Here is a 12934-nt window from a genome sequence, read left to right as displayed (position 1 = left end):
TGGTATGGAAACATCGACCTTCAGATGACGACATTAGGCACTCTTGTCGAGAAAATTCATCAGCATTCTAACGAGTTCGTGCTTCACTGGCTGAGTTTTACATTTTTAAGCATCTTTTTCCAGATGGGTTAGGGCTTTTTCCAGAGCTTCTTCAGAGATGACCAGGTTCATTACAGTACAGCAATATTCACATGTTCTTCTTACAACAGCAACTGACTTTGGGTTTGTACGATGCCTGTTGGGTTGATCTTCTCGTACAGTTTTATTTGTACAGTTCTATCTCAGATGGTTACTCACTTCACAGTTCTGGCATCTTACACTTGTTCTGTCCTTCTTGCTTCTGGCTTGATTATCGTTCTTCTAAAACCTCTGTTATACTTCATCAACCTATTCTCATGAGGAATGTTCTTAGATTATTCTTTAGTGGCTTCACACTTTCAACTGATTCGTAAGGCTTTCTTCTTTGGTCTGATGGTTCCGGACAGAATCTTTCTAAAAACATGGGCTGTGGAGTTTCATCAGTGCAGGTGGGGGTCTATCAGTGGGAGAAGTGGTGGGCTTGTTTTCTAACAACATGGGCTATGGAGTTTCATAAATGCAGGTGGGGGTCTATCAGTGGGAGAAGGGGTGGGTTTGTATCTTGATCTTGTTGGAGCCATCCACGTTGCACTCTGCATATGTCGCTTTCTCCGCCTCCTCAATTTGATATTTCTTTGGTTGCGTTGATGTCGTTGTCGTTGCCTTGCTTTCTTGTCGATCAATGCTGATGGCAGCCACTTAGCACATAGGAAGGCATTGTATTTCATAGCTGTAGTCATCAAGACGGTTGATCTAACAAGTTGTTTCAGCATTATTCTTCGATGGGTGCTTTGCGAATGAGCTGCAAGTCCACTTGAAGGTAAGTTGTCAAACACGTCATCGCCTTCATCCGAGTCTGGAGGACTCGACTGTGGGGCAGGTTGATAACATTCAACGTGCAAAGGTCCATCAACTTCAGCATCAGTTTCTATTGTAATTCCTTGACTATCACCAGGGCTTCTCACGCCTACCTTGATAGCTGTACAAGCTTCTGTTAAGTCTAGAGCTTGTTGGTGTATTTCTTGGCATTCACAGTCTTCTTGCATAGCTACGTACGTACAGTTCTTGTCAAACGCAAGGGTGCAATAATCCAGCTTCGAGTTCCTCTTGTAGACAATGGCAGATAGACAGAAGTCTTTAAGGCCCACAGCAACAGGCTTGGACGCAGACCCAACGTTGTCTTGATCTGTTTGGCTGGTTGAGGTACTCATATCAGGTTTATCTGTAGCTAAAGCTTCGGTTAAACTATAGGTCTCTTCTGTTGTTTCTTCAGCGGTCTCATTCTGCTTTTCGTTGAAACAATAACAGCTATCGTCTCTTTTCATTTCTTGTGGGCCACATTCATTTGGTTTGCTATTACAGTCAAAGACAGTACAACCATCACCAACATGCCTATCGTAATTGTCTGTATCGCCACATCCTTGGTTGGACAATTGTTCTCTGTTCATCAATGGTGTAGCTCTTTCATCAGTTGACTCAATTTGATAATGTTGGGTGTTCAGCAACTCGTTAATCATGATTCTAGTTTGATCTTTTATCGTATTTGTTTGTTCTTCTGTCTTGTTGGGCTTGGTAACTATTTGTTCATTCTCATTCATGGCTTTGATCAAATGGTTAAATGAAGAAAATCGGGTGTTGATTTCTGATTCTATCTCCTTAATGCTCTCATTCACCGAGTTCATTTTGTATTGCAAAGTTCTCAGGAGCTCCGTCATATTAGGCTTGATTTCAAATTGGCAAGTGTCCGGATTCTCATCTTCCTCCAACAGGGCTTGTCTGAGACGTGCTGTTAGCGTTTCCTTATTTCCGTGAAGCTGTAGACCTCTTTCTCGAAGCTCTTGTCTAAGTTCTTTCATGTCAAGTTCAATAAGAAGTTTGATGGAACACATTCTAGCCAGAAAAATCCCACTTCTGACACCAATTGTTACGTATTTCTGAATCTTCTGGCTAGATGTATTAGTTGGCACATAAATAAAAACACAGCAAAGAACTTGACGACTAAACTTTCAGTTTCATATAACTTTAATGACTATTAACTCTAACAATTCGTTACTTGAACATGTAGCGTAGAAGACTGTACAATATCTGTCAGTTTACAGTTAGCTATACTTCGTTGCAATACATCTCTTCACTTCGTTGCAATTCATCTCTTCTCAACTTTCCTCGAGCCGTATTTCACAGAACAGACCAACGACACACTTCCCAGTGTCGCTCCAGGTCTCCCAAAGCTGAACCAAGTCGTACTCAAGTCTACCGAATCAGAGCCGCACACGTCTTACATCGACTGTATCGACTGTAACGGCTCAAGTCCACTGTAGTTCGCTGTATAGACTTTAACGACAGTAGTCCACTCCAGTTAACTCTACCCTAGTTAACTTGCATCGAGTCGTACACATTTCTCTTCCACAGAGCCGCACACGTCTTACATAGTCTGTATCGACTGTAACGGCTCACTCACGACTCCATACGACTCCATACGACTGACTTTCACATTAACTCTCTGGCTTATATAGAGTCCCTAATCGCTTGTCCAAAGTTGCACAAACACTCCTAGTATCCTCTGGAATAACATGTCAGGAAACGTCACATCCTGTCTTTATTTATACACGTAGATTCCAGAAAACACTCGCTGCAGTGTCATCAAGTCGGGGTCACACGTAGTGACCTTTATCTGTCACTGTTCATTAGTAACTGTCCCCCTACTTACATCTGTTCGTCCCCTGGAACAACACGTGTGGACACGTCACATCCTGTCTTTGTTTGTACATGTAGATTCCAGGGAACACTAGCTGCTGTGTCATCTCGCCGGGGTCATACGTTGACCTCTACCTATCACTGTTCATTTGTAACAATATGTTCCTGGTAGCTAGTGACAACTTATTTTAAGTCTAGAAATGCTTAGAGTCTTACCCTCCATCAGCTATCAAAGTCTTGTACCACAGTGCAGAGGCCTTCGCTGTCCTGGGTCTCTCAGGGTCACTGAAATTGACGTAATGAAGGCCAAACTTCTCATCGTAGGCGCTGCCCCATTCCAGGTTGTCCATCAATGACCATGCGGTGAAGCCTTTAACATTACAGCCGTCCAGTTTAATGGCTGAAGAATGTTAAAATACACTGACTGAATTAAAAAAAAACTTTAGTAAGAGACTGACTACAAAAATATATATGCAAGATAAGCAACAGTAGCTTCATCTGCTCAGTATCAGCATGTCTTTTCTATGTTCTTACAAATTATTTTTTTACTTAAAGCACGCACCTCAAAGCTTATTTCATTTAGAAACTTTGGTGCCTGATCAAATGGAATGAGCTTTGGATTGTCGTCACAAGGATCCCGAGTATAAACTCTTCCAGTCGTCATACACTGCCGTCCTACACAGTACACAGAAGTCCTACATTGCCGTCCTACACAGTACACAGAAGTCCTACATTGCCGTCCTACACTGAAGTCCTATATAGCCATCATACACTGAAGTCCTACATTGCCGTTCTACATAGCCGCCATACATTGCCGTCCACTGGCGGATCCAGGGGGGGGGGCGGTAGGGGCGATCGCCCCCCCCACTCGGCCGACCCCCTCCCCCCCCCCCCGAAGGGGGGGGGCGGACGAACTTTAGTATAGGATTCACACAATTTGTATACGAATTTATTACTTATGTTAAAAATATATACTAATTATTTATATTTCAACCTAATTTTAGATAATTTCGCCCCCCCCCCTCTAGCATGTTGGCCGATTTGGTGGGGTCGGGAGGGGGCGATGGTATCAATCCCGCCCCCCCTACACTTTCGAGTGGGGGGGGGCGGTCCAATTTATTTGTAGAAATCACAGCCTGCTAACAAAATCAATTAAATATATATATTCTTGTAACTTGTTATTGATATTTTAACCAATCTTTATATTATGTCGTTCCCTGTTTGCCGATTGGTGGGTGGGGGGGGGGACGAATACCTATTCTGCCCTTCCCACCTAAACCCTTTGAGTGGGGGGGGGGCGGTCCGTTTTTATGGAGAAATCATAGTTTGTGAACAAAATTAGTTGAATTAATATATACATTTTATATTATGTCGCTCCCTTTCTGGTATTTTGGCCGATTCGGTGGGGTGAGGGGGGGGGCGATTGCATGTACTGCCCTCCCCACTCTAGCCCTCTGAGTGCTGGGGGGGCGGTCCTACTTTTGTGGAGAATCATAGTTTGTGAATAAAATTAGTTGAATATCTAAATAATATAAACTACGTATTGATATGTGACCCATTGTAAATATGTCGTACCACACTCTAATCTCAAATTGTATCATTAGTAAATTTAAATGAAAAAGGGTTGTACCAGGTGGGAGGGGCGATACATGCAATCGCATTTCCCCCATCGGACAAATCAATACTTTTTCTTTTTGTATTATAGTTAAGAAATTACAAAATTAAAAAAATCTGTCACTAATATAATTTATATATACTATAAATTAAATTCTTATATCGAGTCGCCCCATACCTATTCTTTAATGCCAAATGCAATCTTTAGCAGAAATTAGTAAAGGAGCGAGGATTAATCGTTTTCGCTCTACCGCCATTCCCATTTCCAGACAGAGTTTTTGTAATTTCACATGAAGTTATCATAAATATTTTAAGAAAGACTTTGCATTGGAAAAGTTAGAATTCAAACGAAATTTTTCAGTATAAGAGTCATGATTGAGATGAGTTCTAGACTCAAATAATGTTTTCATAGTCGCCTTTTCCCAACCTTTACTCAATCTGATATTTTTCTAGCTAAATAAATTTGGAACTATTACTCACAATTTATACTAGAGTTTTCTTGAATACTATTTATCGAATAAGTTTTTTTTTCGGCGGCGATCCTCAAAGCAAAAATCTAAATACGTGGGGTATCCTATCTTTTCAAGGAACAAATCGGTTTTATTTGCAATGTATTATGGGCCTATAAATTCAAATTAGAATATTTTTCAAGTACAACAATATTCGAAAGGTCGTTTTTTAATAGTACGAATAATGAGCTTCAGGTCAGGAGAATGCGTTTCTGCAGTGAAGAATGCAAGAAAACGCTTTTGGCGTCGGTGCTTCGCCCCGAACTCCATTTATGTAATGAGTTGTAGATGTCAGGAGAATGCGTTTCTGCAGAGAAGAATGCAAGAAAACGCTTTTGGCGTCGGGGCTTCGCCCCGAACTCCATTTATGGGTAATGAGTTGTAGATGTCAGGAGAATGCATTTCTGCAGAGAAGAATGCAAGAAAACGCTTTTGGCGTCGAAGCCCCGAACTTCATTTATGGGTAATGAGTTGTAGATGTCAGGAGAATGCGTTTCTGCAGAGAAGAATGCAAGAAAACGCTTTTGGCGTCGAAGCCCCGAACTCCATTTATGGGTAATGAGTTGTAGATGTCAGGAGAATGCGTTTCTGCAGAGAAGAATGCAAGAAAACGCTTTTGGCGTCGGGGCTTCGCCCCGAACTTCATTTATGGGTAATGAGTTGTAGATATCAGGAGAATGCGTTTCTGCAATGAAGAATGCAAGAAAACGCTTTTGGCGTCGGAGCTTCGCCCCGAACTCCATTAATAAATAATGAGTTGTAGATGTCAGGAGAATGCGTTTCTGCAGTGAAAAAAGCAAGAAAACGCTTTTGTCGTCGGGGCTTCGCCCCGAACTCCATTAATAAATAATGAGCTGTAGATGTCAGGAGAATGCGTTTCTGCAATGAAGAATTCTAGGAAACGCGTTTGTCCATTAATAAATAATGAGTTGTAGATGTCAGGAGAATGCGTTTCTGCAATGAAAAATTCTAGGAAATGCTTTTGGCGTCGGGGCTTCGCCCCGAACTCCATTGATGAATAATGAGCTTCAGATGTCAGGAGAATACGTTTCTACAGTGAAAAAAGCAAGAAAACGCTTTTGTCGTCGGGGCTTAGCCCCGAACTCCATTGGTGAATAATGAGCTGTACTTGTCAGGAAAATGCGTTTCTGCAATGAAGAATGCAAGAAAATGCATGTTTGTGTGTGTGTGTGCGTGCGCGGGCGCGCTGTATGCACGTTTATGCGTAAGGTTAGGGTTTACTGGGCGTTAGGGTTAGGGTTTGGAAAAAAATCGCCCCCGCCACTCCAAAGTTCTGGATCCGCTAGTGTTGCCGTCCTACACTGCCGTCCAACACTGAAGTCCTACATAGCTGTCATAAACTGAAGTCCTACATTGCCGTCCTACACTGAAGTCCTACATAGCCGTCTTAAACTGAAGTCCAACATTGCCGTCCAACATTGCCGTCCTACATTGCAGTCCTACATAGCCGTCTTAAACTGAAGTCCAACATTGCCGTCCAACATTGCCGTCCTACATTGCAGTCCTACATTGCAGTCCTACATAGCCGTCCTACATTGCAGTCCTACATAGCCGTCCTACATTGCAGTCCTACATAGCCGTCTTACATAGCCGTCCTACATTGCAGTCCTACATAGCCGTCCTACATTGCCGTCCTACATTGCAGTCCTACATAGCCGTCCTACATTGCAGTCCTACATAGCCGTCCTAAATTGCAGTCCTACATAGCTGTCCTACATTGCAGTCCTACATAGCCGTCCTATACTGCCATCACACAGTTGAAACGGACAAATACGTTTGAAGACATGTTCAAAATGTGTAAAACTGGAAACACTAGTTAAAAGGAATGAAGACCTTATAGTTTTTATTTCATTAACTCATTAGCTAAGCTATTATCTAATCGTGGTAATTTAGGCTTCTAGTGCCAACATTTTCTTCAAATGCTAATACAGTTAAAGAGTTAAAGTATAGCTGTGTGCTAGAAGCAGCTCGTTACCTTTCAAGACTTGGTTCAGGTACAGTCGGTAGTAGTGTATCCTATGCCAGTCATAGAGCGTCCCATTGCTATCACTGACACCATTCTCAGTGATGTACACGGGAATATTGTTAAAGTTGTTCTTGAACCAATTCAATATCTTACGAATACTAAACGGAGTCACCCGCAGCCACGGAGACGCAGCTCTAAAATAAAAAAGAAAAGATTTTCTTTTACAAGTGTTGTTTCTTTTTTGTATCATTTTTAAAAATATTTTATTACAAAGCTTATATCAACTCACTCTGCCAGTCTGGTAAATTGTTTATACACGTTTTTTCCTTATTAAATCCTATTAGGATCAAGTTGAAATTTGCATAATTATTTCTTGTACATGAGAAAACAGGAGTTAATTTTAAAAATATACAATTAGTTAATTAACTATTGGTAATAAATTATTTTGTTTGGCATCGAACAAAGGAAAGAACGTTTACTTGACAGATGTGGCGGTATAAGCTGAATTCGTCCCCTTTATACTTTGTGTAGAGAATTAGGTCGTCGCTTAAAAGTTTGAAACTAAGAAGATAGCTATCAAACCTTCTATTTTCATAAGCACTTCGCTGGTACAGTGGTCTGAGGAGGCTTGAGGCCTCAAACTCGAATTCAAGTCATATAGTTTTCTTTTACAAAGCTTATATCAACTCTGGGAAAGAATGTCACACTTACAACTACATTTCTCAATAATGTAAAAGTTATTTCCCTTATTCGATAACAAACAAAATAATTAATTACCATTAATTAATTGACTAATTGGTTAAGTATTTTTATTGATTCATATCTTGTCTATGCTAATGAATAATTGTGCAAAGTTTCAACTTGATCCGAGAATGGGTATGAGAGAAATAACGTATTCAAACTTTTTACCAGACAGACAGACAGAAAAACAGACAGAGTTGATATAAGCTTTTGTAATAATATACCGAATGTTTCGAACGCGTTCTACTTGTGTAGCGTCATTTTGTACATAACGCTATGCTTATCAGAAAGGATAATTATCATATCACCAAACATGATGATTATGTCATAATGATAACTCTCAATATATTTCTTTGACACATTTCTTTATAGAAAAAAAATTTTTTTTTGCAGCATCTCACAGGACTTAAAGGCCTACCGTAAAGTGATTCATCTTCTTACTGTAGGATAACTCTGTCAATGCGCTCAACTTCTTCATTTTATTCCTAGAACTTAAATAGCACAGTATGAGCCACATAGTTCGGAAGTGAGGAGCGTTTAACTTCCACATCTTGTTGTCGCCATAGATTAGTGGGCACCATTGCGGATCCGTCTTTTGATCTCCCTACTAATAGCGAAACTTCCTTCCTTATTTACTAACTTCTTGTCTTTTCATTTAAATCAAGCAAAAAAAATGCATTCATATTTTGGAAGGTGCCCTGTACCTGTGCTAGCTAAAAATTCATTCCCTGTGGTCTACATAATACAAATGTAAGACTTTATTACAGAGTAATCTATATTCTGTAGAGAGTTTCTAAACTTACCCTAACCAGTTTGGGTCAATGTCGTTAAAGGATCCAATATCGTTGTAAAAATTTGGAGTGACTGGTTCACTCGCAGTGTCGTCCGTCACCAAACGTGCGGTGTAAAAATTGGACCCCAGAAAATCAGCTGAGCCTGGTCAACAGAAAAGAATAGTGGAGTACCAAGAAATAGGGACATAGTCTATAGTTAAATCAAATCAAAAGAATCGCTGACATGTCTTTGAAATAACAAAAGTAATGACCTTTTTAGGCTTTTTTGGTGGAAATCATCCTTAGTTCAATTAAAAAAATGCTAGAATCTTCTAATGCCTTTATGAATTATCGAAGCATGTTGATAATATGCTAACATTCTAAAGTTTTTAGACCTTGCTATTAGGGGACAGTTGCAGCAAAGTTCATCTGTTTTATAAGGCCGATTGTTAACAAAGCTGTCATGTGGCTAGCACAACAACCAAACTCCTTTACTTTCCCAACATAGGTCATCATGTGCCCATTAGAGTCAGGTGGACCTCAAATCAAATCCCAGTTTCAGAAGTCAAACATTTTAACCCTTGGCCACCAAGCGCCACTAATAGTCTAAAAGTGTGGTTAAATCTCCTAGAATGTCACTGAAGGAGAACACACTAATAGCATTGTCTTGTAATCTAAATAAATATAGTACGCTGGCAAATTATGTTAATTAGGCCTAGATGAGAAAAATAGTTTTTACCATTGATCAATTTCTTTTCGTCGTCTGTAAACTCTGGCAGACGACTCTGTGGCAGACCTTGTAACGCACTCTTCTCTCTCACTCTTTGTTTCATTAACTGTAAGTCACGTGTTTGGTTTAGAAAATAACAAATCCATGTCATGAGACTAATTACTTATTATAAGTTAATGTTTATTATACAATGCTAACTTTAACTGACTAGACAATAGTCTCAAATCTAAATCTAGCTATAGGGTGCAAGCAACATACAGCAACATCTGACTAGCAAAACATTAAATTTATAACAAAAAGAGGGATAACTCCGCGCTTACATCTTTATCTCTCAATAATGTAGAAGTTATTTCCTTTATTCGATATCAAACACATAATTAATTGCCAATAACTAATTGTTTTTTTTAGGTACACTGAATTTTTTTTTAAGTGTCCAAGATTGCTGTGGGAGAAATAACGTGTTCGGTTACCTATGGGACGAAATCCTACATATTTAGCCGTATTTGTGATTACTGAAGATGTAACTCTTACGTTTGATATCAGACAAAAGAATTAATCTTATCTTATCTTATATAATACAGACGTTACTTCAAAAAAGAAGTTGTAATTGGTTAACTTTTCTATAGATTCATGTTTGGTCTATGCCAACAAATAACTGTGCAAAGATTCAACTTGATCCGAGAATGGGTGCGTGAGAAATAATTTGTACAAACTTTTTTCTAGACAGAGTGAGTCTATATAAGCTTTGTAAAAATGAAGCTCTGATTTGTTTTCTGACGGGTAAATGTAATATGGCTCAACTAGATTAACCAAGATTGAAGAACCCAAATTTTCAATTCTTTCCAAAGTAAGGCTTTCAGATTTCATTTATGTAAATATAGAAGCTAATAGTTAAGTGTATTTTCTAAACACGAAATAGAGGATTACCTCGGGGTAGTCACCATTGACGAATATCGGATGAGCGAACCAGCCCAGGTAAAAGTTGATGCCCCTCTCCGATGTCTTTACGTCTGCCAGACTCAGCGCATCTTTTGGTTCTGGCCACTCTTGGTTTATGCTGATGCCAACCTCTCCTAAAGCAAGTAGTCACAAAACAAAATTCATTTCTTTTGATTAACAACATGTTTTAAATGTGACTTAGCAGGTAAATGTTGAACTCAAATAATTGTTAGAGTATTATAACATGGCATTCCTTTACAAGCCTGCATCCAACATCACAAGACAAATCGTAAGCTGGAACCCCCCAAGAAAAGAGGAAGAAGGAACGACCCGATATACATGGCGCAAAGATTAGGAAGCAAATGCCAAGCAGACGAGCAAGACGTTGAGAGAGTTGGAGAGATGCCTGGAGGGAGCCTGTTGGTTGTCCAGGCGGGAACACAGGCAGAGATGAAGTGATTGAGCAAGAAAGATTTAATCATTTATATCCGACAACTGTCGTGCGCATCTGAAGTTGCTTGTTTGATTAATGACTTCTTTTATGCACCATAATAGTTTGTGCGCTATTTCCAGGGACGCGCTATGTTGGCGTCATTGCTCTGTTTGTTTTGAGGGATAGCAGTTCTTTCGATGGACCTCTCTGTTGTTTTCTTCCCCAGCATTGGATAAGTTTTTTATTTTACTTTCGTCTTCATGTTGTAGATTTAAAAATCGTTGGTATTATAATCTTGTGAATGGCGGTCACAAGGAATGCATATTTTTCTTGTTCAGGCACGCAGGCTTGGGACTCTGCTGGAGTCAAGCCTGATCTGTAGGGCTGCCACTGTGTTTTTGTATGGACCCTACTTGGCTATCGTCCATGGGTTGTAGGAATCGCGAGCCCGGGTTGAACGGTTGCGCGGCGATTAAGGTGTGCTATATTTATGTCGAATAATTTGCGTAACTCAAAAAAACAGAGCAATGACGCTAACATAGCGCACAAACTAATATGGTGCACAAAAGAAGTCATCAATCAAACAAACAACTTCAGATGCGCACGACAACAACGTTGATGTGGTTTCTATTGGGGCCGTCGGTGGTGTTTCTATAGATCAGAAACATTTGTGTTTTCCTCTTTATAGCTTTCTCTTCAAGTCTTCTTCGTTTCCCCTACCGATTTGTATGTATGCGCTCTTTGTCAAGATGGCTGCTTTGTTAATTCGGTGATCTTACTAGAAGCTAAGTTATACGTTTTTCGTCCAGGAAAACCAAAGACTCGCAGAGTTTAAGTCATTGATTAACATGCATGACTAGATTGACACATGAAATGCGTAAGACGGAATAATTATTTTTTTTTTTTTGAAGTAACATCTGTAATATTTAAGATAAGATATATATATATATATATAAGATAAGAAGATTTTTTTCTTTTTTTACTTTTCGTATTTTTTTAATTAGTAGATTTGAGTTTTACCTTTTTGTGTGGCTTTAAAATTTCGCTCATAAAGTCTGTAAGCTTTAGCGTGCGCTAGAATCACATTGTGTCCGGTCAGATAGCCTCCGCGACCTGGGTTTACTAGTCCAGGAGGAAAATATCCCATTTCATATCCCAGTATGGTGAATATTGGGGGTTCATTGAATGTTATCCATTTCTTTACTCTGTCTCCAAATCTCTGGAAGCACAGTCTGCTGTACTCCACAAAGTCATCCTGAATACTAGTATTCAACCACCCGCCTTTGTCTTCCAGAGCTTGGGGTAGGTCCCAGTGATACAGAGTAACCATAGGTCTGTGAAGTGGAATGGTTGTTGATAAATTTGTATAAATTCGTATGATTTGAAAATAATTCAGTGATATTGTGAAAATTATCTAAAAAATATAAATAATAATATTGAATTAAGGTTATCGTTACAATATAGAGTATAAAAAATAACTTTAATAGTTTAATTTTGCTTGAAAATGTTATTTTCATGACTTAAATAGCATGTTGGAATTACAAATCAAAATGTCAACATAGTTTATAGAAAGTCTATTTAGGTCTCACAGTTTGCACAGGTCTGTATTATATAAGATAAGATAAGATAATTTCTTGGAAAATAACTAAATAAATGAGGCAAGAAAAAAGTCCATATGCTAGGACAAATTTGTACAAATGCTCCTTCTTCCCAAGTGCTATCAGAGCATGGGATGGGTTGCCTGTGTCAGCCAGGAAAACCAATGACTTGTGCAGAGTTTAAGTTATTTGTTAAACTGCATGACTAGATTGACCTTCACTGACCTAGGAACACTTGTAGGACGTAATCATCTTCTTTTCTGAAGTAACGTCTATATTTTATAAGATAATATAATGCTGAGCAATTTAGATGTTTTAAATATTTTTTTAAAGCTTAATACTATATTTGTTTTACTCAAAACGATTTTCATTTTTATTACCGCTTTTCTATCAACTCTAAACTCTTATATGACTTATAGGACTTACTGTATGCCATTAGCAAGGAGCTCGTCTATAAGATTGTTATAGTACTGAATGCCCTTTTCGTTAATAGTATTGGGAGTGCCATCAGCCATAACTCGTGACCACGATATTGAGAACCGATAATGATTAACCTGAAATTATAAGAGTATTGAAACACGTGAGGCAAAACCTTGATCTTTTAAACTTTGACTTTTACAATTAGAGAACGGTTTCAAAATGTAAATTCTTGAACTGTTTAAGAAATAATAATGAAAATTGAAAGGGAAAAAAAAACAACTACACAAATTAATACTTAAAAAATAAAGAATAAAAAAAAAAGACTCGTTATTTTAAATTTCATTATCCTCATACAGGTGGCCCTGTCACTCAAGTCTATGACTTATACGGCAACTAGACTGTTACAGCTCAACGCTGC

General features: G+C 38.9%; 1 protein-coding gene across 2 annotated transcripts in view; it reads right to left on the bottom strand.

The window, feature by feature from the left end:
- The window catches only part of LOC106067751 (lactase/phlorizin hydrolase-like), a 59138-nt gene that overhangs the window by 30026 nt on the left and 16178 nt on the right, over positions 1 to 12934 (bottom strand). For both annotated transcript variants that reach the window (XM_056034742.1, XM_056034743.1), the window contains exons 14-20: positions 12523 to 12650; positions 11519 to 11832; positions 10054 to 10199; positions 9136 to 9232; positions 8427 to 8559; positions 6892 to 7076; positions 2989 to 3172 (exon numbers count right to left, since the gene is read on the bottom strand). In XM_056034742.1, the coding sequence (XP_055890717.1) occupies positions 2989 to 3172; positions 6892 to 7076; positions 8427 to 8559; positions 9136 to 9232; positions 10054 to 10199; positions 11519 to 11832; positions 12523 to 12650 (1187 nt within the window). The remainder of the gene's footprint in view (positions 1 to 2988; positions 3173 to 6891; positions 7077 to 8426; positions 8560 to 9135; positions 9233 to 10053; positions 10200 to 11518; positions 11833 to 12522; positions 12651 to 12934) is intronic.

The sequence above is a fragment of the Biomphalaria glabrata genome, chromosome 7, assembly GCF_947242115.1.
Source record: "Biomphalaria glabrata chromosome 7, xgBioGlab47.1, whole genome shotgun sequence".
In the NCBI taxonomy this organism is placed as follows: Eukaryota; Metazoa; Mollusca; class Gastropoda; family Planorbidae; genus Biomphalaria; species Biomphalaria glabrata.
The sequence above is the reverse complement of the archived record's forward strand: the minus strand, read 5'-3'. Positions and strand labels throughout refer to the sequence as shown.